Below are 25,301 nucleotides of genomic sequence, written 5' to 3'. Positions count from 1 at the left end.
GAGATGAGATAAGAAACCATTCACTTCCTTTTTACCAGAGTTTTAAATAATTTCATTTAATTGATGTTTGTGGTGGTTGATTGTTTTTTACAGCGTGGGTTTATAAAAGAGAAAGTCTTAAAATAGGACTTTTCTCCAGATATACTTAGAAGAAAGGCAAATAAATGCATAGTCATAGAAACATGAAACAGCATGGAGCATGTCAAGAATTCCCTTGTTGACAAGTATGGTCAGGTTGTAAAGTCCAAGATACAGCAGGAGATGAGCCCCGAGAGTTAGAGTGGTACCAGATCCTGGGGAGTCTTGTGTGCCTTGCAAAGGAGGAGAACTGTACCCTGCAGGTGAGAGGGAGTCACTGAAGAGTTTTAAGCTATGGAATAACATCAGATTTTTACACAATATCTTATAAGATAGACTGTAATAAGGTACCCCTAAAGTACAGGACAGCATTGTATGAAGGGAGAGAGTACTTGGGGAGATGTGAGAAGGCTTCATGGGGTTCAGCTAGGTGTGAAGACCCCATAGGACTTCAACGAATTGACGTGGAGGATGGAAGTAGGGAAGGAGATTCTAGACAAAGGAGTAGCTTAAGCAAAAGCCCAGACACAGAAGATTTACAGGGTTTGTTCAGAGACCCTGCATACATCTGTGGTTAGAGCAACGGAGTATTTGTACTTTGAGCGATAAGATCGGAAAGACATGGACTGTGGAGGGCCTGGAGTGCCTGGCTGAGAAATTTTGACCTTGTTTTTGTCTAGGGACAGCCATTATTCAACATGTGTTTTAGGCAGTGAATTCTGACAGCGGTTGTTAGGCAGGTGGCAAGTATATGGATGCAGGAAAACCAGTTAGAAAACAGTGGGCAAAATACATATGAGGACATATGAGGACTGAATGTTAAGTATTAGACATAAGAGGCCTTGGTGTTTTATAAGAGTGGGGCCTGTTTGTGAATGTTCCTGGGGAGTTGAGCTGTGTGAGAGCTCAGCTGCCTCACTTCCTACTTCTCCAAATAAAATGTTGCCGGAGTCCTTTTTTACTCTTACTGGAACTGATTTTGAGCTAAGTTTATAAAGTAGCAAGTGACTCCCAGAACAGCTGTGATTGGAACTGGGATCTCCTGTTAGTGCCCACTGGTCCCCAGAGCCTGACAACTATTGTCTAGGGAATAGCCCTGCGTTCCAGTTTCGGCTGAGCCTCTGATATGCCATTTGATCTTTGGCAAGTCCCTCTCCTACCCTAGGCCTCAATGTCTGACCTTGTAAAATTAGATTAGATAATCTCTGAAGTTTATTTTAGCCCTAAAGCTCTTGGATCTTTGTTGGAGCTAACTACCTATCTTAGAAGGATTTCCCTTGTACTCAGCAGAGGTAGAATAATGAAAAGTTTCAGAAAAGTGGAGAGACTTCCTGAGGATTAGGAATAGGATATCTGGTACCTGTGGAGCCCCAATAGATTTATAAAATATATGCCTACCTGAATTCCAGCTCTTTCCTGAGGGTTTTGAGCCTATTGCTTAGAAATATATAATATTGCTTGGCAGCTTTAAAATTAGTATTCTTTCTGGGCAACTAAAATACATATGAATATTTATTATGAGGAATGCTAGGAGAAGAGAAAGAAAATGGAATATATCTGGATTTAAAGAATTAAACAGCTGTGAAGGAAGAGGGGGAAAGGAGGATAGCTATCACTTAGAGATATGTATTTATTTTTTAACATAAAATGCACAATAGGAATATGGATTTGCATAATACATGCAGATGAAATTAAAGGTAGAACAAGAAAGGAGAGGACTTCCCTGGTGGCGCAGTGGTTAAGAATCCGCCTGCCAGTGCAGGGGAAATGGGTTCAAGCCCTGGTCCGGGAAGATCCCACATGCCACGGAGCAACTAAGCCCGTGCACCACAACTACTGAGCCTGCACTCTAGAGCCTGTGAGCCACAACTACTGAGCCCGCGTACCAGAGCTACGGAAACCCGCGTGCCTAGAGCCTGTGCTCCACAACAAGAGAAGCCACAGCAATGAGCAGCCCGCGCGCCGCAACAAAGAGTAGCCCCGGCTCGCCGCAGCTAGAGAAAGCCCGTACGCAGCAACGAAGACCCAATGCAGCCAAACAAACAAATTAAAAAACAAAAAAGGAAAGAAAAAGAAAGGAGAGGAATTTGTAAGTGGTAATTATCTGTTATATTACTACTCCTTGGAGAAAAATTAAGGCTCTGAAGTTCCAAGAGACCTATGCTATTAGGTATCCCCTATGAATGATATCAGCTGGGCCTGTGCCTTCCTCCCAGAAATCTAGCCCTGACATGCGTGCACAGTCCTTCGAAGTAGAGTCTAGAGCCTTACTAATAGCACCTGAGTAAAGAAAGGACTTGACCAAGATCACTGTGCCATCCAAGGACAGGAACACCAGCTAGGCCTTCTACTGTCTGGAGATTGAGTAGAAACTGAAGAGCACAGGGAAACAAGTATTTTTTTAATGGTCTAATTTTCAGCACAGTCAACTGTGTATTGTCAAGAAGATAATGGCCTTTTGAGCTTTGTGCTGCCAGAGCTTTATTTACAAAGGCCCAAGTCAGAGCCATTTGTCACTGAGTAGTAATGGCAGCCTGACTCTCTGGTTAGGACTCAGACAGCAGTCTGTAGGTGTATTTTACATTCCTTTAAGTTACAGCTTCTCTCTGAGGCAATTAATCCCAGGCATTTAGCAAGAGTAGCTGCTGTGTTTCTCCCTTGTTCCATAGATGCATTTTCTTGTATTTGTCAGTTGTCTTGGATGCTTGTTTGAAGGGTGATTTTTCCTTACAAAATCTTTTATGAGAAAGTCTTATTTTTTTCCCTCTTTCCTTCCCAAATAGCCTTCTGAGAGTTAATCAGAGATGCACAGAGTTCAACAACTGGGAAGGCCATTAATAACTCAGCCAGCTTCTATCCTGCTGGCTTAAAGGCAGCTTCTGGCTGATGAAATTGATGAGGATTTCTCTGGTGTTGCCCTGAAAAGTATTCTGGTGAGAAAGAGTCCTCCAGTGATAGAGGAGTGGTACCAGCGTGCTTGCATACTCTGGTCTTCACTGTTTTTGTTTTTGTTTTTTTTTTAAGTACTACCCTTGAAAAGGGCATGGGCTATGTTATGTTAGGCCCAGTATTTATCACCCTCCATTATTCCTAAGGTAAACTGTCTTTCTGGGTCTGCCTTTCTCCCACTGTTCATCTGGCAAACATCTTCTAATCTTTAGTCTCTGCCTAAATTTGCCTTCTTCATCTCGTGGAGGCTTGCTCCAAGTTGGTCTTGTATCAGCACTGAAGTGAGTGTCAGAGTCTGTGTAGTTTTCTAAATTGAACATTATTTTAAGTACTTTTAATTTCTTTGCCCTTTTCTTGAAACTCTTTTTTTTTTCGTTTTTTTGAAACTCTTAACCACTCTTCCTCTCCCCTCACTTCTACCCTGACCCCGCCCTTGCAGATATCCTTTGCATTGAAGTTTGTTTCCCCATCTCAGCTCCTTATTTTGAATTTTCCCTTCTTTTTAGACTATAGAAGCTAGAGTCATTAGTTGCTCTTTTCACCTCTAATTTATTTAGGGCCATGCTTTTAGTCAGGGATTTTTGTGTGCCAGCATTAAAACGTGGGGCTTTTGCCCTCTACTTGCTTAACTTGTCCTGTGGTTGGACATTCTGGCCTTTGCCACCTTACCCATTCATGTTTTAAGTTTTTCCTGGTAAGGAAATGTTTGAACTGTTCTAGGCTATTTTCTCCTAGATGCCTGTGTTTTTTTCTCCCATAGCATCTCATTTGCGTGTTCACCACATTTCACATTTTACTAATTGTTCTGTGTACAATTCTGTCATTTCTCCTTCTTCGCTAGTGTGCTCAACACTTTCAATTTGAAGTCTTCTCTACATTTTATTGAGATGCTGTTTAACTCCTACTTCCCCATCATTAGTCAAGACGTTAAACTGAGGACCAAGAGATACATCTCCACTCACTTAATATTATTGCCTCTTTTGCGGTGCCTAATGTAACCATCATTCTGAGACTGCTTGTATCTGAGCCAGCTGATTTTCATATATATATATCTCTTCCGGTAATCTCTAAATAACATAAAGCCATTATCTCTGACCATGTTTTGCCCTTCCTCCTCCCTTTTTTTTTTAAGACGGAAGGAGAAATTGAATCAGAAAGAAGTTAATTGTTTTTAGGTTTTAATAACAATTAAAAGAGGCTTGTGAAATATGTCATAGGAGCCAAATTTTCTCCCAGCCCTGGCATTTGTCCATCTTTCTAAGTTATCTTCATATGTCCTTTCACCCAGCTCTGTGTCATGTTTGATTCTGGCAACTGCTGATCAGTACTGTCTCCTGTACATCCCTCTCCTTCCCTGCTCTTCAACTCTGCTAATGCCAGATAGAGCACTGTTTATTGTCCAGAGAGAGAGGGCTCTTTGGTCCTTGTTCAGAAGTAAATTGTCAGCTCCACAGCATGGTTCTGGGAAGGCCAGCTCTTTCTTAGCTCTAGAATAAAGTAATTGGATTTGTCCCATGATGCTTCTTTATGTAACTTAATTTTCAACCTTTTTGAGGCTTAGGACCCTTCCTCCCCCCCGCTTAGGACCCTTCTTAACTTTAATATGTGTTCTAACTTCTCTCATGATAATTAGTTGCACTTTTAGTGCCCATCTGTAAGTAAAATATACTGTTATGAAAAGCTGTCATGAGTTCACTTGTACTTTTTTTTTTTTTTTTTTTTTGCGGTACGTGGGCCTCTCACTGTTGTGGCCTCTCCTGTTGCAGAGCACAGGCTCCGGACGCGCAGGCTCAGCGGCCATGGCTCACGGGCCCAGCCGCTCCGCGCGGCATGTGGGATCTTCCCAGACTGGGGCATGAACCCGTGTCCCTTGCATTGGCGGGCGGACTCTCAACCACTGCGCCACCAGGGAAGCCCCCACTTGTACTTTTAACCGAGTTGGTACTTTGATCACAACTTGAATCTACATATACTTGAAAAATAATAATATACTTAATTTGGGAGCTGTCTTATTTGTTTGATATTCAGCTACTCCTTATAATAATTTGTGGGCTCCCCAGAGCTGCAGTCTGCTGGTCAGGAACTTCTGATCTCGTTGTTCTTTATAATCCCCTTTTCACTTCCATATGGTCTTATCTCTCTTTCCTTGCCTCTCCCTTCATCTGTAGAGTTTCAAGTCACAGGACTATGATATGTTAAAGAAAACAGTAATATGCTTTCTCTTCTGCAAAAATAAAAACCAAGTACTGACTTTTAATGGATCAGCTTCCAGTATCCCTGATATTGATTTGTCTCTAAATGCTCAGCATCCAGTTCCACCAAGATATAAAAACCTTCCTAGGCTTTCATTTCTGGTTTGTAAGGGTCCCAGTAGTACACTTGAAAGCCAAAGTGTTGTCTTAACTTTGGTTACAGTGCCAGTTTGAAGATTATCTCATTAAGTTGAAGATAATCCAAAGGAAGAATTCAGAACATACCCCAAATCAAGCTCTCAAGAGGTTCATTTATTTTGTGGAGTTGGTTAAACATCTAATTAACTGTTCTATCCAGCCAGAGTGCCCTTTGGCTTATTGTTCCTTTGATGCATTGGAAACTAAGCCACGTGAAGTTTCTGTTGTCTTCTCTTGTAGGAAGCAGTGAAGTGTAGTGGAAAGAGCAAGGGCTTCAGAGTCAGATGGATCTTCCTTGAATCTTGTCTCAACCACTTACTAGTTGTGTGACCTTGGGTATTTGCCTCTCTGGTCCTTAGTTTCCTTATCTGTGAAACAGATCTAATGAGACTTAATGGGAAACTCAAAAGATTAAATGGGGTAACATATTAATAACCTTTGTATTAGGACTTAGTAGATATTTCGTAAATGGTGTTTATTACCATTACTTTAACAGACCATAAAGAAAACACTAGACTTTTCTTTTTAATCAAATGACCAAGCTTAGGATTGCATTGTCTAATAATCTTCATCATTGTTAATTTTTCAATCTCTAAAAGAAAGGACTGCCTAGCCTTTTTCTTGTGTTGTTTTTCTTTCACATATCCATGATTTTTCCACACCAAGGACCTAAACAGATTTAAAGATAACCATTTGTTGAATGAACTTGATGGGAGAATTCTTCTTCCTTCAAGATCCCCCGAAGCCAAAGTTTTTCTGTCTTTCAGTCTAGAAAGAGATATGTTTATATACATATCCATTCTAAATCCCTTTAGAAGATCTAAACTTGGCTTCAATTTCAGATGCTGCAGAGTTCAGAGACCACATTATTTCAAGAAAAATCTTCCTTCTTACTGAACTGTTAGTATATGCTCATAATTATTTTAATTGTGGTACTCCAGAAACGTAGTATATTAATGTGCCACCCAAATTAGTAAGCAACCAGATGACTAATTTCTCTGGGACCTTCACCTAAGTGTAGGAATTTAGTTTGCGGGATGTCTGTCTTTTGGGCTGGTGTCTGTTTCTGCTTTAGTGACTCTCTTAGGTGTAGTCTTTTTGTTTTCTCCAGGGACAATGGTGACAGATCCAGGCACCGAGCTCCACGAAATGCCCGGATGTCTGCACCTTCACTTGGACGCTTTGTCCCAAGGTAAGAACTGGATAGTCAACTTTTATGAGAGACTTTTCTGAGGGAGGCTTTATGAGAGGCTGGGATTTTTAAACCTACTTTCTGGTAGGTTTGTCCTGGACAGACCTATTTGGACAAAATTATTTGTCCTGGACAGATAATTCCAGATATGGACAATCTGGTGGATTGTCCATATCTGGAATTATTTCCTAGTGAGCCTACAGTCCAGCCCTGCCACCTAAAGACTTGACAGGAAATGATTAACCACAATGAAAAGACATAGAAAAATGGCATTGGGAGCATCCTGTTCAAGAATAGAAGCCCCGGGAAACTTTAGAAGAAAGATTGGAAGAAGATGCAAACGTGTGAGAGGAATTGTACTCTGCTCTAGGTTTCTTTGGATTCCTAGGCTTAGTGGATCCCTTATCTTTGATTGTTGAGGGTTAGTAGATAGTATATCTCCTTTGTTTTAAGGCAGTCTGTAGTAGGCTTTTAACGCGTGATTCCTTCATATAGGCGTTTTTTTAAATTAATTTTTATTGGTGTGTAGTTGCTTTACAATGTTGTATTAGTTTCTGCTGTACAGCAAAATGAATCAGCTATGCATATACATATATCCCCTCTTTTTTGGATTTCCTTCCCATCTTATAGGCGTTTCTTGCTGCCTGAGTACTTGCCTTATGCTGGGATTTTTCATGAACGTGGACAGCCTGGCTTGGCTACTCACTCTTCTGTTAACAGGGTCCTGGCAGGTAAGGAGTTGTTTCTTTGGATTTTGAAAATTTAAAGGGGGAGGGAGCCGTGTAAAGCTTTCCCCTCCTTTACCTATGCTGATGTGATGGCATCTTGGCATCTGGCTGAAAACTCTTTTTTAAGGTCTTGTACTTGGTTCCTTACTTCAGGGCAGGAAACTACAGACTGAGGAAAGCTGCTTCTTTTGCCCATTCCCACTTCCTTCAGACATCTCTTTTTTAATTAATTTATTTATCTATTTTTGGCTGCGTTGGGTCTTCGTTGCTGCACACGGGCTTTTCTCCCGTTGCAGCGAGCGGGAGCTACTCTTTGTTGCAGTGTGTGGGCTTCTCATTGCGGTGGCTTCTTTTTGTTGCGGAGCACGGGCTCCGGGCACGCGGGCTTCAGTAGTTGTGGCATGTGGGCTCAGTAGTTGTGGTGTGCGGGCTTAGTTGCTGCACAGCATGTGGGATCTTCCCGGGCCAGGGGTCGAACCCATGTCCCCTGCATTGGCAGGCGGATTCTTATCTACTTCACCACCAGAGAGGTCCCCAGACATCTTTTTTAAAATTTATTTAAACCATTTGTTTCTTAATCCAGCAAATAGACTTTTTAAATTGAATGATAAAGATGCCTTGCTCATGTTTTATTGTTGAGGTACGCATGAGCCAGATCCTGTGATTTAATTAGGACTGAAAGCACACCTCTCCAACCCATTGCTGCTGCCAGCACATGGAGTTTCCAGGCCCTGTGGAATAATCTTCAGAGGAAGAAGGAGGAGAGGGACCCATGGAGCTGGCTTAGAAATTTCCACAGAATAGAAAATGGACTGGACAAACCCAGCCGATGCAGTTTTATGGTGGCTGAATAACTTAGTGACCAACGTTTTGGGGCTAATACGCGTGATGTGACTGGGCTGAGACCCAGTGTGTGCTGCTGCTTCTGGGCAGTCTAGAGAAGGAAACAAAGCAGAATCTATTTTTTTTCTAACAAAGGTTTTTCTCTTTTCCCCCTTCCCCCCCACCTCCACTGCCAACTTGTAAATTTATGTATGTGAAGGCATTAAAAACTGTAAAAATCAAGCCACATTTTGGTGTATTTTTTTTAAAATAAATTAAATTTTTGGCTGCGCTGGGTCTTCATTGCTGTGCGCAGGCTTTCTCTAGTTGCAGCGAGCAGGGGTTACTCTTCGTTGCAGTGCACGGGCTTCAGTAGTTGTGGCACGTGGGCTCAGTAGTTGTGGCTTGTGGGCTCTAGAGCGCGGGCTCAGTAGTTGTGGCGCATGGGCTTAGTTGCTCCACAGCATGTGGGATCTTCAGGGATTGATCCTGTGTCCCCTGCATTGGCAGGCAGATTCTTAACCACTGTGCCACCAGGGAAGTCTCTTGGTGTATCTTTAATAAGCATCTTTATTTAAAAAATTCAAATGATATTACGTTTTGGAAAATCTGGGCCACGTGATGGTTAAAGGTAGAGAGGGATCGGTGTGAGGCAGTAGCACTGTCAGGCTGGGGGAATATGATTTCTGACCAAGCTGTTGTGGCAGCTGGTAAGCCATGGGATCTGGCTTCCTTTAAGTAGCAGTATCCTCGACCCAGTGTCAAGGCCTAGAAACCCCAGAAACCTCAATGGTTTCTCTCTACTGGACACCAGGGCTTCATAGGCCCAGGCTTGGTGGGGGAGTAGACTGCACCATGGTGTCCTGACAACTTTGACTGAGGAGGGCCCTAGTCGGTAAACAGACCCCATGGCTCTCCTTGCTTGGCGCTTCTGTGTGGCTTGGCTAATGGCACGTGGAAGCTCCTCACTGGCAGATAATCACTTGCTGCCAGACAGTACTACAGAGTTCTTCTCCACCCTTCTTTGTTCCAGACATCTGCCTCTACCACCCAACACAGCAGCTCCCTGCTCCTCTACTGCTGGGAAGTCTCTATTTCCTTTGCATTTAGTTTTTTTGGAACAGCTGTATGTTGTTTTTCTCTCCTTTGATCTGATAACTCTTTACCTCCATTTCTTCTTCCCTGCTTTATGCCCAGAGGTCTGACCCCAAATAGCCCAGTTTCACTTGTGGATACCTTTGAATATAGGGGTTATGTTCCAGCAGGCAGTTTACAAACATGAAATCTACTGAGAAAAGTTCTCTAACAAAAGATGTAGAGTGCCTTGAGAGGAAGGAAATCTAGGCTCTCAAGAAGCTCATTCTTGAATTAGATTAGTGGATGGTTTCCATTCACATTTAAACTCATTTCTCCCATTTTCTCAAGATGCATGTTGCAGAGTATCCACTGGTCTTTTCTTCTTTTTTCTTCTTTTTTTAATTGAAGTATACTTGTTTTACAATGTTGTGTTAATTTCTGCTGTACAGCAAAGTGACTCAGTTATACACATATATATTTTCTTTTTTATATTATTTTTCATTATGGTTTATCCCAGGATATTGGATATAGTTCCCCGTGCTATACAGTAGGACCTTGTTGTTTATCCATTCTGTATGTAATAGTTTGCATCTACCCCACTGGTCTTTCCTTAAATGCCCTCATCATTTGTAGACATTTGGATGTCCCTCCAGATTCTGTTGACAGTTTTGTGTTACTTTTATTCTTCTCTTGAGAAAATACCAATGATAATAATAACAGCAACAAAAAAAAGCTTAACATTCATTGAGCATTGGCTGTATGCTAGGGAGTGTTTTAAGTGCTCTTCCTAGTCATATTTCATTTCATTCTCACAGTAATCCTATGAGATGGGTGCTATTATCTAACAGTGGTGGGAACTGAAGCCCAGAAGGCTAACTTGCCCAGAGTGATGCAGCTAGAAGTAGAGGAGCCAGAAGTGAACCAGGCAGTGGGACTTCTGTTTCCTAGTCTGCCTGCCTCCCCACAGCTATTTTTAAGGACAGAGCATCAAAATAGCATTCTTCTTCTAGGTCCTTAATCTAGAAAAGGGAAAGAGGTCCCAGGGAACTTGGCTGATCTTCAGGGGTTTTCTTATTTGTTCTAATTCCTCTATTTTAAGTGGTTTCTAGACATAGCTTTTTGTGACCCAGTAGTGCTTGCTAAGGAAAATCTTATTATATAATAGGCCTTTCCCCGAGCCTTCATGCCCTCCTGGACACAGATGTTTTGCTTTTTATTAAACTTATTTTGTGATCATGTAATAGATAGAGCTGCTGTAATAATGGCTTTTGAAGTGAAGACAAATTAGTGTTTTAGCAGTAAGCACTCCCAATTTTCCTGGAAAGGCACTTTCTCTTATATGATTGGAATGAGGTTGTGATGGTCTCAGAACAATTAGATTCAGTAGACGTTTGTTCCGCAGCTGTGTGCCAGGCACTGTTGTAGGCTACCAGAGTGAATAAGACAGACAAGATCCCTGCTCTTCTGTAGCTCAGAGTTTAGGTGGTTGGCTGTACCTCAGTCTTGCTGTTTGGTTCTTAGCTCCAAATATAAGGCAGAAACCTTTGTATGGTGAGTGGCTTTTTGTAGGGGTGAAGCATGGAAATTTGGCAGACCTGGAGGGACAAAGTATATACACACCTGCAGTTTTAGGAGGCATTACCAGTGGCAAATGAGTTTTCAATGGACCCTAGCCAAAGCCATTCAGAATCATCAACAAAAATGGATTTGCAGAAAATTAAGATCCATTCTGCCCACTTCCTCCCACAAGAGCCTGAAAGCAGTAATATAAAACAGAAGCTGCTACAGAGAAGTGTTTTGATAGTCTGTTAATCTTCATCTCTTCCGCCTTATCTTGTTGTCTTCTCCACAATTCTGTAGGTTCCTGGTGGCCTCCAGTCACCCATCAACCCACACCAGGCCCCTTCTTCAGCAACACAAATTCTGAACCTGTACTTAAAGAGGTATAACTACATTTAAAGCTACTGCAACTTTACCGGTATATTTTTGGGGAAACACGCAAAAGTCTGGGGCGCTCCCCCTGCTGACTTTTTAGCAGACAGCTCTAGCTCTGTATAGTAATAGCAGTCTATAACAGAGAAGGAAATGAAGTTAATGACTGCCTACTATGGGCCAGGTACAGTCCAAAGTGCTTTCCCATACATTATGACCGCCCTATGAAGTAGATAGTGTGTTTTCATTCTGTAGGGAAGAAAGCTGACGTTCAGAGAAGTTACATTACTTGTCCAATATAATGCAGTGAGAGGCAGACCTGGAACTTTAAACCAGGTCTGCCTGACTCATAATAACTCTGTTCTGCCTTCTGTGCCATGTTTTGCCTGAGTTCAAGTAGGGAGTATCTGCCGAAAGGTTCTTAAGCCTATAATATTTTTCTGCATGCTTGAGACCTGATATAAGTGAAATGAGAAGCCCTGGCATTTGACGTCTTCCTGGTAATTACTGGAAGAGAAACGCTGAGGGATAGGGACCTGGGTAATGTAGGGTATTAGTTATCTGTTCTGTCTAATCTTTTTGACTTTCATCCTAATGAGCATCTGCTCCCAGCAGATGTGGTCCTGATGGATTTAATTTAGTATTTTGATTAAAATCAATGGGAAGTGTCAGGATTTTTTTGCTTCTAGCTACAGGTCATTGGGGCCTGGTTGAGTGTCATGGGCTTTGTGCCCAGTCATCCTAATTTCTCTTAGGATGTCTTCTTTGAGCCATTAGTTTAGGAGTGTGTTTTTCAATTTTTACAAATTTCCTTCTGTTGTTGCTTTCTTATTTAATTTTACTGTGGTCTAAGAACATACTTTGTATGATTTCAGTTACTGTAAATTTATTGAAACTTGCTTTATGGCTTAACATATGGTCTGTTCTGGAGAATGTTACCTGTGTGCATGGCAAGGTTGTATATTCTTTTGTCGCCATGTGGAGGGTTCTGTAGATGCCAGGGAGATCTACTTGGTTGATAGTGTTATTCAAGTTTTGTATACCCTTGCTGATTTTCTGTCAGGTTGTTCTACCCATTATTAAGAATGGAGTATTGAAATTTCTAATATTATTCCTGAACTGTATATTTCTCCCTTCAGTTTTGCCAGTTTTTGCCTCATATATTTTGGGACTTTGTTGTTAGGTACCTATATATTTGTAATTGTTTTGCCTCCCTGATGAATCAACTTTTTCGTTATAAAATGTTCCTCTATCTCGTGTAATATTGTCTTTTTTTTTTTCAGGTATAGATGATGGTACAATATTATATAAGTTTCAGGTGTACAACATAGTGATTCACAATTTTTAAAGGTTATATTCTCTAGTAATATTGTCTTTAAGTCTAATTTTTCTTACATCAGTATAGCTACTCCAGCTCTTTTATGGATGTAGGTTGTGTAATATATCTTTACCCATCCTTTTACTTTCAGCCTGTTTTATATATCAGAATATAAAGTGTGTCTCCTATAGAAAACATATAGTTGTTTTTTATCTAGTCTGAAAATCTCTGCTGTTTGATTAGATTGTTTAGTCCATTCACATTTAATGTTATTAATATAGTTAGATTTTTGCCTGCCATTTTGCTGTTTGTTTTCTGTATTTCTAATGTCTTTTTTTATTACTGTTTCTCCTTTACTAACTTTTTTTTAAAGTTAATTAATTTGTTTGTTTTTATTTTTGGCTGTGTTGGGTCTTTGTTGCTGTGCGTGAGCATTCTCTAGTTGCGGCAAGTGGGGGCTACTCTTTGTTGCGGTGCACGGGCTTTTCATTGCAGTGGCTTCTCTTGTTGAGGAGCACGGGCTCTAGGCGCACAGGCTTCAGTAGTTGTGGGACGTGGGCTCAGTAGTTGTGGTTTGCGGGCTCTTGAGCGCAGGCTCAGTAGTTGTGGCACACGGGCTTAGTTGCTCGTGTGGCATGTGGGATCTTCCCAGGCCAGGGCTTGAACCTGTGTCCCTTGCATTGGCAGGCAGATTCTTAACCACTGTGCCACCAGGGAAGCCCCTACTGACTTCTTTTGTATTAAGTGGATAGCTTCTAATGTGCTATTTTAATTCCTTTCTTGATTTTAAACTGTACTTTATCAGGATCTACTTCAGACTTATAGAGACTTGATTCTGGTAAGATACAGAAACTTTGTTCCATTATAGCTACATTGTCATACCCCTTCTTTGTGTTATTATTGCTATGTATATTATGTCTATATATTACAAACCCAGTGATACAGTGTTACAATTTATTGCTTTATGTAATCTCATATCCCAGGCATCCTTCTGTTTGCCTGTTGTGAGTAAAATAGAGCTACCCCTTTTGCAAGAATTTACTTTTCTTTTTCTTGTTAACTTTATTTTTGGTTGTCTTTTGCTCCTCTCCTCTTTTTTAAAAACAGTGGTCCTCTTTCTTAGATATTCCCCACTTTTCTGGTATTTTAGGGAATTACTCTCAGGAGGCCTGTCTAATCTAGTTTGGCCAACTAGGTGGACATCTGGGTCCTCGGGCTTGCTGACATTTAAGAATTAGTCTAATTTCTCAATTTACTATCATAGTTGTTTAATACAACAGATGGTTTAATTACTGTATATCAGATCTTCATTTGAGTTGGCAAATCTAGGAAAGATGAAAAGTAGTGAATACAGTTGAAGGCCATCATGGTATACTTACATGAGTATGAACAGAAATGAATGATAATTCTGGTGTTGGACCCTTTATCTCCTTGGCTGGACCCTTCTCCATGTTCTTTACCTCTCCGGTACCCAGTTGCCAGGCTAATAAAGTAAGTGGCACATTCCAACTCAACATCAATTAAGATAGCTGTTTATAAACCCCAGATTAATGGACAATTAGTGGTGGTGGTACTAGCTAGGACGTCTTTAATAATTAACCCAATTACCTTTCATTCTGCTCCAGTGATGAAAGTAAAGGCGATAAGGGGCTGGCTTGGTTGCCTGGGAAGCAGCTCCTTCCAGAGAACCCAGCTTTCACAGATGCCTTACACAGCATCCAGGGCCTTTTACTGATTTGGTTTCCACCAATCACTGGAGCATCCATGCTCTCTCTACCCCAGCCCTTTGCTGCATCTCCTTATTCCACTAGTGAGAAGTATGCTTGTCGAGAACGTAGGTCCTGGTTTCTAAGCTGAATTATCTGTGCTTCTTCAGGCTTTTCTAGAGGAGAATATTGGGCCTTGTCAGCGAACTTTTCTGTTCCTTTTATAATGTGTGACTAAGTTTTTCTGTGCCTCCATCTCTGTCTACCCTAGGAAATTTCCTCTTGATCTCTCCCCACTGATGCTTAACTCCTGTGCTCTTTCTGGACCGTCACTTTGAAATGTACATAGAACTTTCTAAATGCTTAGCATTTTCCAGAGCTCTTTGGGTCTTTTTTTTTTATTATTTTTTTTGGCTGTGTTGGGTCTTTGTTGTGGTGCTGTGGCTTCTCTTGTTGCGGAGCACGGGCTCTAGGTGTGTGCGCTTCAGTAGTCGTGGTGCGTGGGCTCAGTAGTTGTGGCTCACGGGCTCTAGAGAGCAGGCTCAGTAGTTGTGGCACACGGGCTTAGTTGCTCCGTGGCATGTGGGGTCTTCCCAGGCCAGGGCTCAAACCTGTGTCCCCTGTATTGGCAGGTGGATTGTTAACCGCTGCACCACCAGGGAAGTCCTCTTTAGGTCTGTTAAAAGAATTTAATGGTTCTGCCCTTAATGGAGTTTACTGTCTAGCCAGGTTGTAGCCTGAGTTTCTATGTGTTTTTTGTTTTTGTTTTGGCCCTGCCACTAAAAATTTAATAATTCCCCTGAGAATTTAACTGCCAATCCTAATAGATCAGCATATGTGTGTGTGTGTGTGTGTGTGTGTGTGTGTGTGTGTGTGTGTAACTCAAACCTGGGCTTGGACCAAGAATTTATGGGTTTTGGTGCAGTTTGAAGTGACTCTGAATGTGCCCCCATTTGTGTTTTGCATGGGTCTGTGAGCCTGAGTGGAGCTTGGGAAGGACAGCTGCCACTTGCAGTGTAGAGTTGGTTTGAGAGGCAGTAGAACAAAATGTTCAAGAGTTTGGGCTCCAGAGCTAGACTATCTAAGTTCAGATATTCATGCTGCTACTTCCTAGCAGTGTAATCTTGGTTAATTTATTTTACCTTTTCTTGGGACTCAGTTTCTTCATCTGTAAAATGGGCGTAAGAATAGTATTTAGCTCGTAGAATTGTTTTGAGGATTAAATGAGCTAATATATATGAAACACTTAGAATAGGATTTTTTTTTTTGCACAAAGTAAGTGTTCAATAGATTTTAGCTATTATCATTATGATTTTTATTGTAAATCTTGGGGGCCAGCATGAGTTAGAGCTGTGCTAGTCTCCTCAATGATTATAACCTTGCTGATCTCTCACTCTTCTTTTGTTTTCCTCAACAATGGTGCACTTCCTGGGTACCAAGCAGGGCTTTCTCCCCTTTGCTATGGTCAGAGAGTTGAAAAAACTGGGAGCTTGTGCTCTAAGGCACCAACAGATGGTAACCTGAAGGTCCCTGTGTTGATAGTTTGACATGCTAATGTGTCCATTGTTGCCTGTAGTCATGTCAACCAAGGGGGTTAGATTAGAGGAGTCAGAGTTTGCATTTGAGAAACCGTTTTCTGTCTCCCATCAGAACCTGCGCTCATGAAATAAGCATCTACTCTCCAGACTAAGTGCTTGCTCCTATGTAACCTTGGCAACATGGGACTCTCAGAGTGGACCAATAACATCAGCATCATTTGGGAACTTGTTACAAATGCAAATTCTTGATCCCTACCTCAGACCCACTGAAGCAGAAATTCTGGTTGTGGGCCTAGGAATTTGTTTTTAAAGAGTCTTCTAGGTGATCCTGGTGCACTTGAAAAATTGAGAAACACTGCTCTAGATTAACTCATTAAAGCTAGGAACAGAGGCAGAGGGAAGAAATGGGGAGAGACGACTTGCCACACATTAAGGAGTGTGCCTGCAGGAATCTAAGATTTGTTGGTCCTAGTGAGCTCCTGGCGTATAACTCTTCTTGATCTGGAGCTAAGAGTAATGGGGGAAAAAATGAATGAATTTGTTACTACCTACAGAGTGCTCAGCTGGTATATAAGCCATTTTTAGTCGATAAGCTTTTATTGAGCTTTTGTTGTTTATATGGTACACTGTTAGGTATATGATAGTACCCAGATGAAAAAGACATGATCTCTGCTCTCCATAAGCCTACCGTCTACTGCGTAAGCCCATCGTGCTCAGAAATAGCTATAGGACAGTGTGTATTGTGCTAAATGCTAAGGTAGACGTATACACAGAAAACTGGCTATGAGAGCACAGAACCTGCCAGCATTTCTACAGCAGAAAATATGAGTCTGTTAAGCTTTTATGCTGGGACAACAGGTTCTTGTCAGCTCTGCTAGGAGTTTTATTCCTAGGAGAAATTGACCTATAACTTTTCTTGTAACTTCTTAACCAATTTCCTATCTCTTCCCCTTCTTCCTCCTGAAAAAGAAAGGTTAGCATCAACATATCTGTATTGAGACCCCACTGTTTACTTGTACTGTAAGTTCTCTGTACTCTGGGGCTTCCCTAGACCTAGAGTGATCTCAAAGTTTGTTGAGTCCTGTGGGTTGTGTACTTCTTAGAAATACTACTCATTTTGAAGGTGCCAGCTGAAGATGCCCTCTAGGGCTATAAGTACCCACTGTAATGCCAGGACCCTTTTACTTTTCTTAGGTTCTGATTGGTATGTGCTTTGACATGTTTTGCAACCCCTCAAAACAACAATATAGAAATCTACAGAGGAGATGTGAGGAAAGAAAGAGCAAATTATAGGTCAAAGCCCATTTTTTCCAGTGGAGGCAATAGCCAATCTCCACTTTACTTAAGATTAGAGGTCTTATACATACTCTGGAAAGACTTGAAACAGTCTTCTTTGCTGTCCCATCTACTCCATCATTTTTTACCTAAGTGCTTGATATGAATGTTAACCCTCCACCTCCTTCTTTTTTTTTCTTTTTTTTTTTTTGCTGTACACGGGCCTCTCACTGTTGTGGCCTCTCCCGTTGCGGAGCACAAGCTCTGGATGCGCAGGCTCAGCATCCATGGCTCACGGGCCTAGCCGCTCTGCGGCATGTGGGATCTTTCCAGACCAGGGCACGACCCCGTGTCCCCTGCATCGGCAGGCGGACTCTCAACCACTGCGCCACCAGGGAAGCCCCCCACCTCCTTCTTTTTTAAAACTCTGATCTCATATTAGCTTTTCTTCCTCTTTCTCAGACCATGTCCTTGGGCAGTCTCATTTATTCCAAACTGACTGGAAATGCCATGGGAGCTGACAGGCAGCACCTCTCACCCTCTCTGCCAAAGTAGATCCAACCCATGGGTGTTAATTTCTTTTCTTTAACACCTGCTGATCCACAAGGCCAGCTCTTCCCCAGGGTCCTTGTGGCACTCAGCTAGAAGCCAAGAGTAAGCACAGATATCTTGGTATATAAGCCATGAGGTGGAAAGAGGCACCTGCAGGTGGGTGACCAGGGACCTTTTGAAGTGTTGAAACTCTTTGTGGGGGGGTGGTGGTGTTTCTTTTGGCCAGGTGTTTAGTGTCATCCCAGAGCCAGAAAGTTATCCTGTAACTACATACGTCAGCCTGTAAAAACACTCTCTCCTATTACAGGGGTACCATGATGAATCCCTGGGTTTATCATAAGCCCAGCCCACTGCAGCTGTGTGCCATGCAGAAGGGGCCCAGCTTCATTCCTACTGCCTTGAGCTGTGGAGTTGTATACTTTGGGACTGCTTGGCAAGCAAACTCATGATTTTTACTCTATGGCTCATGGCTGGTGAAGCACAAGCCAAAAAGTATTCTTCTTAGAGAATTTCGTCCAGGCTACAAAGGAACAGAGGGAAAACTGGACAGGAGGTAAAAGGTGGAAGTTCCCAGTGGGAACAAGAGTCTTCAGGGGGGTTGGATATACTGTAGGCATGTGAGGAAAATATATCATTCATTTTCATGAATAAATCTGTCTAAAAAGGTGAATTTTCTCCAGAATCTGCCATATTGCCAGTGGCTGCTTTTGGTGGTATTTGCTCGTTTTTCCAACAGCAAGATTTCACAACAGAGGCTCTTTATTGTAATACCCCTAGACTAGTAACACAAATGAAAAGAATGACATGGAAATATCTAGTCCCTCCTGCTTATCGGAGAGTTTACTTAGGCAAATAGCTCGGAGACTGTGACAGTTTTATAGCAGCGTTTAAAATTTTCCAAAACACTGCCCCTTGTGCTGAATTGGCAAAAGGGTTGTGGACAGAAAGAATGCAGTAACTCAAGCTTAGATTTGACCATGAGCTGATGTTAGATCACATTTGCAAAACGTGGAGACTGTGGTGGAATACAGTGCTTCAAATGTGCTAAAAACAAAACAAAGACCCAGGAGCCCTTACTATATGCCAAGTGGTGCTCTAAGCACTTCTCACATATTTCTTCACTTAATCTTCATAATATTCCAGTGATGTCCTGTTATTACTCATTTTTATAAATGAGGAAACTGAGGCATAAACAGATGAAGTAATTTGCCCAAGACCACAGCTAGTGCTTGACAGAGTAGGAATCAGAACTCAAGCAATCTAGCTTTAGATTGGGACTTTTCAAATAGAACCGTCATGGGTATGGGTGATTCCATGTTGGTAGAAAAAGAGGCTGAAATGTAAACTCTGGCTTTACTTTAAGAAAACAAAAATAATTTGTTCAGCTACAAAACTGCGACTGGGGAGGGTGCTACAAATTCTCATATACTCTTGTTGCAGCTGCTTTCCACTAGAAAGAGCCCTGTAGAAGAACTACATTCCCAAACAAATGACTCCTGAAGAGGTAATTACATTGTTGCCATCCCATTGGGAAGAGGGCTGGGTCGGTGATTACATTCCAAAACAAAGCTGTTTGGGTATAATTGCACTGTGCTGTTCTTATCAGTCTGGGGAAGGCAGGCCTCTGGTCTCTATCCACATTTATTTTTGAGATGGAATCCAAATAGCATTCAATTAATAGGCAAGGCCTAGGCATAGGGAAGTCAGCCAAAAGAGCCAAGATGACAGACATTAACTTGCTGTTGGCATTTTCCTTCCACTGAAGTTTTCCAGACCTTTAAGTATCGGTAAATTTGAGGGAGAGACCATTTGAGAAAATATATTTGGCTAATGAAGGGTTAGAGACCCCCGCTTAGACGCTGTGCCCCAAAGCCCTCATTGGTGTTTATACATGAAGAGGAAATGGTTAGGTGGCAATGAAATTTCCCTCTCATCAGGAGTTTTTGCTCTATCAAAAGTTGGCCCTTCCTTAAAATCTTTCCCTAAAACTTCTGGTGTGTGTGTGTGCGTGTGTGTACATATATATTTATATTTATATGTATTTTGTGTGTATAGCTTCTAGTTGTCCATCAAAAAGCCCCTCTCTGGTCCTGTTGAGATTATAAGGCTAACTTTTGTTAAATTTCAGCAATAATCTCTAGATCTGGACTGGAAGAAGAAATAAAGCTAATTAATTATTTTGTTTTATGATTCAGAGGACAGAAAACTGCCAGTGACCTCTTAGGCATGCTTGTTGAACTGGAGAAGAGAAAGGGGAAATATCTATGTTATCAGGTTGAGGGTTACACAGACCCTTCGGAAGTGGTGTAGCCTTGGCCGTTTTATCAGTTAGCTTTTGCTGCCTCACAAACCACCCCTAAATTTACTGGCTTTAAAAAAGTGTTTACTGTTCCTTAAAATTCCGTGGTTCCTGTGTACAGTTCATCTGGTCTGAGCCAACTTGGCTGCTCTGTGTCAGTTGATGACTTGGCTGGGTATTGATGGTCTTAGTTGGTGTAATAAGCAGGACAGTGGACTGCTGAAGATCTCCACATACTAATCGCTGGAACCTGTGAATATGTTACTTTATTTGGCAAAAGAAACTTTGCACATGTGATTAAGGTTACAGATTTTGAGATGGGGAGAAGATACTGAATTATCTGGGTGGACCCAGTCTAATCACATGAGCCCTTAAAAATAGAAGAGAAAGGCAGACAGGTCAGTCCAAGAGATGCAGTGATAGAAGATGGGAATTGTTTGGCCCTCAGCTAACAGTCAGCAAGGGAAAAAGAACCTCAGTCCTGAAACTGCAAGGAACTGAATTCTGCCAAAAACATATGAGCAAGGAAATGGATCCTTCCCTAGAGCCTCCAGAAAATAACATAGTCGAGCCTCCAGAAAATAACATAGTCCTGCCACCACCTTGATGTTAGCCCCATGAGAGCCATGTTGGTTTTCTGACCTGCAGGAATGAAAGCTAGTAAATTTATGTTAAGCCACTAAGTTTGTGGTAATTCATAATTATAGCCGCAGAAAACTAATAAAGATGGCTTCACACATATCTGGCAGTTGACAGGCTGGTTGGCCTCAGCTGGATGACTTGTCTCTTTTCTCTTCACCAGTTTCTTCACACAGTGTCTCAGGCTTACAGAGAGAAACGAGCTGTCAGGCCCCAATACACAAGCACTTTGCAAGTCTCTGCTGTCACTTTTGTTATTGTCCTGTCAGCTAACGTAAGCCACATGGTTAAGCCCAGAGTCAGAGAGGGTACTCTCTTTAAGGGCGTGGATACAGGGGGGCTTAAATCATTAAAGGCCATTACTGTAACATTCCTCCACAACGAAGTAGATTTTTGAGATATGAGGTAACCTGGTAACTCATTCTAAACCAACTGCTTTTTAAAGTGTCCTTACATATACATGAAAGGAAAGTTTCAGCATACCAAGGGATACAGATGTACAGATTTTGAATTCCAGAGAAGCATCTTGGTCTAAATCATTATTTGGTTTATTCAGAGAGACATGAATTTAGAAATTACATCCAAATGGGAAGCTAGATCCTGGTTTTCTAGACATAGCATTTCAGAGAAACTGCCTTTTCTCTTTCTCTGTTTTCTGGGATGTAGCCCTCTATTTCTGTGTGCTGGAGGGTAAAAAGATGTGCAAAAGAGCTCTGTGGGTGGTTGGGCCCCTTGGGGCCACATGTATTTCTGTGTAGGAGTAAGACTGACAGAATTAACTGTGCGAGCACTTACTAAATTGGCTGTAAGTGAACCTGTACCCGTGGCATTATTTATAATCCCCAGCTCCTTTAACAGAAGCAAATTGGAAGAAAAGTTCCTAAGGCAAGGGATCTTTGTGTGCCCAGTCACTGTGGCACATTATGCGTTTTTATAGCAGTAGTTGGGAGAAGCTAGAATTCAGTTCTCCTCAAGCATAGGAGTTAGCTTTTGCTTGGCCTTATTGATGAGATTGGTTAAGAGCAACTTTATGGGCTCCAAATGTGAATGCATGGATTGGGCCTCAGGGCATATAGAGACAAATTTCATATCCACTAGTCATTCTTTTAGGACATCCTTCACGTTCAGAGCCATCTCCATGATTGGTGGGATGCAAGCTCTGCTGTTGGTGAGCTCTGAATTTTGCACTGGGCAGTTGGGTTCAAAATAGGATGGCCTGTGTACAAGAAAGATGTATACTTATAGGAGATTTAAGCTGGCTTTCACAAGAACTTCATCCAGCTCAGCAGGGCACCCAGTGGTTTAGTGTGTTTACTGAACATCTCTTTGCTCTGTCTCAAAGCTTAGCCAAGATTCATGAAATGACTGTGAGACATAAAGGGAGCTGCCACAGCTTGGTGGGTGTGTGTGTGTGGGGGGGGGGCGCCATATTTGCTACTAGAAAGTGAAGAGAAGCTTAACCTGGCATGGGGAACTGTAGATTCCACTCCCCAGAGGAGGTGGAGCAGTGGTATGCCTTGGGAAGGAAGAAGAGTGCTGAGAATGGAAGTGTAGAGACTGTTTAAAGAGGCAGAGACTCTCCCCAAATAAAACTACAGATTGTCTCTTATTCCCTTGATAAGAGGTTACAGTGTGTAGTGATGGGATTCAGCCGGTATCCTTCCATTCCTCTGCCTTTGCTCTTTGGGTCCCCTTCCCCTCCTACCTTTACCTTTATTTATCATGGGTCATTGAATTTGAACTCGATGTTCTTTTAGGCAAAATGAATACAGCTAACATAAGACCTAATTGAGAGCTTATAAAAGTCACAAAGTGTTTCTTGGTCTGAATATTTTCATTGATTCTGCTGAAATGAGGTGACTGGGAGAAAGGGATAAAATGTTATATTGCTTATTAGGTAAACTAATTAAACCTAAACATATCAATACAAAGCTTGAGATAAGTTTTTTCAAATGCCCAGTTTCTCCACCCGCCATGTTCCAGGTAGAGAGACTACAGGGACAGCTTAAGAACACCTGCTCTAAAGAAGTTTGCAGCTATTCTAATCTTTGTCTTACCAAGGAAGAATTTTAAGGTCCTATGGGATAAAAGCAGCCAGCACCAAGGGTGAGCTTGGGAATTCTTAGATACCTCTCTGGCACCATGATGCAACCCAAGCTACCCTTAAAAATAACACCATCTAAGTGATGTGGCACATACATACAATGGAATATTATTACTCAGCCATAAAAAGAAACGAAATTGAGTTATTTGTAGTGAGGTGGTTGGACCTAGAGACTGTCATACAGAGTGAAGTAAGTCAGAAAGAGAAAAACAAATACCGTATGCTAACACGTATATATGGAATCTAAAAAAAAAAAGGTTCTGAAGAAACTAGGGGCAGGACAGGAATAACGATGCAGATGTAGAGAATGGACATGGGGACACGGGGAGGGGGAAGGGTAAGCTGGGACAAAGTGAGAGAGTGTCATGGACATGTATATACTACCAAATGTAAAATAGATAGCTAGTAGGAAGCAGCCTCATAGCACAGGGAGATCAGCTCGGTGCTTTGTGTCCACCTAGAGGGGTGGGATAGGGAGGGTGGGAGGGAGAAGCAAGAGGGAGGGGTTATGGGGATATATGTATATGTATAGCTGATTCACTTTTGTTATACAGCAGAAACTAACACACCAAACTAACACACCATTGTAAAGCAATTATACTCCAATAAAGATATTAAAAAAAAGAAAAAAATGATAATACCATCTAAGTGAAAACAGTGAGCTTGCTCTGCTGGCAGCTTCAGGACCTAACCTGTCCCCACCCCACCTATTGAACTGCCAGCCCTAAGACTCATTTATAGAATTTCTCGAGCTGCCACTGGGTGGAAGTACCAGAGGAATTGGACATAGAATTTGGAGGTTATAGTGGTGAAGGAAAGGCTGACTGGTGGTTTATGTCCTTCAGCTTCATGTTTACTTTTTGTCCCATTCTACCATTATTTCCAGGTACACTGTGTTTTAGTTTTGGTTAGTGTGGACTTATTGTTAGTCTTTGTTCTCAGGCATGAAGTGGAGTTGCTTACCTTTTCCTTTGTGTTATTAGTGTCTCTCCTATGTGGGACACTACGTGCTATGTGCTAATGCACTACAGAGAGAGACAGTGTTCTTTTCTGGCACCTGAAGAAAAATTGTTAGAGTTTAGAAATCTTGAAAAAAAATAATCATAGTCTTGGTATCTGGGGATCTCCTTTATTTAAAGATGCCTGCTGGGGGGGGCTTCCCTGGTGGCACAGTCGTTAAGAATCCGCCTGCCAATGCAGGGGACACGGGTTCAAGCCCTGGTCTGGGAAGATCCCACATGCCACAGAGCAACTAAACCCGTGCGTCACAACTACTGAGCCTGCGCTCTAGAGCCCGCGAGCCACAACTGCTGAGCCTGAGAGCCACAACTACTGAAGCCCGCTCACCTATAGCCCTTGCTCTGCAGCAAGAGAGGTCACTGCAATGAGAAGCCCGTGCACTGCAATGAAGAGTAGCCCCCGCTTGCTGCAATTAGAGAAAGCCCGTGCGCAGCAATGAAGACCCAACGCAGCCCCCCCAAAAAATTAATTGAGAAAAAAAAGGAATTCTGGATAAAACATGGTAAATACCCTTTAAATAAATAAATAAATATGCCTGCTGGGAATTCCCTGGTGGTTCAGTGGTTAGGACTCCACCCTTTAACTGCCAAGGGCCCGGGTTCAATCCCTGGTCAGGGAACTGGGATCCCACAAGCCTTGTGGCATGGCAAATAAATAAACAAGCAAACAATACAATACAATACAATAAAAAATAAAGATGCCTGCTTCCTTTGCCCTCTTCATTTTGTATGCTAGACTTCCCCCTTCTATGTCTCTCCTGATCTGAGACCTTAAAATGAGAGTGAAAAGGATATGGCAAGAAACTATGGGATTCTTATAGCAAGAGCTAAGCAATGTTGGTTACAATTTGACTATTTCACATTTTATAATTTTACATGACTCATAACTTTTGTGTGGGGAGCATAACTGAAACAAACTATCATACTTGAAGTGGCCTCAGGACCCTGTCTGTAAAGGAAAATATTGGAATTTTGAGTTCTTAGACCTCATTTTGACAAATTGAATTATCCTCAGAACTCCTCTTATATCTTTCTTTTTTGTTTCTTTATTGGGCAGTCTGTGATGGGAGGGGATTTTTGTGTGTGTGCATAAATAGACTCAATCAAACAATATTGCAGATTAATACAGGCAAGATTAAGGCCCAGTCTACTTCCCAGAGAAACACATGCCTCCCCATTCCTTTTTCAACCTAGGACCTGGACGTTAAACTTGAATATTTCACTTATGTTCTCCTTTGGCTTTGATGTTCGTAAATGTTGAACATTAGGAGCTACCAAGGGGTCACACCCATAACTGCTTTCTTGTGAGAAGCCAAAGGTTTGAATTCTTCTTTTAATCATAACAAATCCTTTGTATTCCAGATTATACCTAGCATTGGGCCTTGGAGGCTGCGTGCCAGTTACTTGACTAGGATTTTAAGTTAGTTGGTTTGCTATTCCACTTTCAGAAGGACCTAAAATACTTTATTATTTATTTATTTATTTTAAATTTTTGCTGTTGATAAGACTTCTTTTCCATTTAAAAATCTATTCAGTCCATCTCATTCGTTTTCTCCTCTCCTCCCCTCCCCTCCAGGTGCTTAGGTTGATCCTGTGGGAACATAATGTTGTCATCTTCATTCTGTAGATATCTGTGGACCTTCTTAAGCTGAGCCTTAAAATTTCCATTTCTCAGCTCTTCTC

General features: G+C 41.8%; 1 protein-coding gene across 6 annotated transcripts in view; it reads left to right on the top strand.

The window, feature by feature from the left end:
* The window catches only part of AMBRA1 (autophagy and beclin 1 regulator 1), a 175,362-nt gene that overhangs the window by 69,684 nt on the left and 80,377 nt on the right, over positions 1-25,301 (top strand). For all 6 annotated transcript variants that reach the window (XM_060018790.1, XM_060018789.1, XM_060018793.1 and 3 more), the window contains 2 exons: positions 6,529-6,609; positions 7,240-7,340. In XM_060018790.1, coding sequence (XP_059874773.1) covers positions 6,529-6,609; positions 7,240-7,340 — 182 coding nt within the window. The remainder of the gene's footprint in view (positions 1-6,528; positions 6,610-7,239; positions 7,341-25,301) is intronic.

The sequence above is a fragment of the Delphinus delphis genome, chromosome 8, assembly GCF_949987515.2.
Source record: "Delphinus delphis chromosome 8, mDelDel1.2, whole genome shotgun sequence".
Taxonomy (NCBI): Eukaryota; Metazoa; Chordata; class Mammalia; order Artiodactyla; family Delphinidae; genus Delphinus; species Delphinus delphis.
This window is presented reverse-complemented; position numbering and strand designations above follow the sequence as displayed.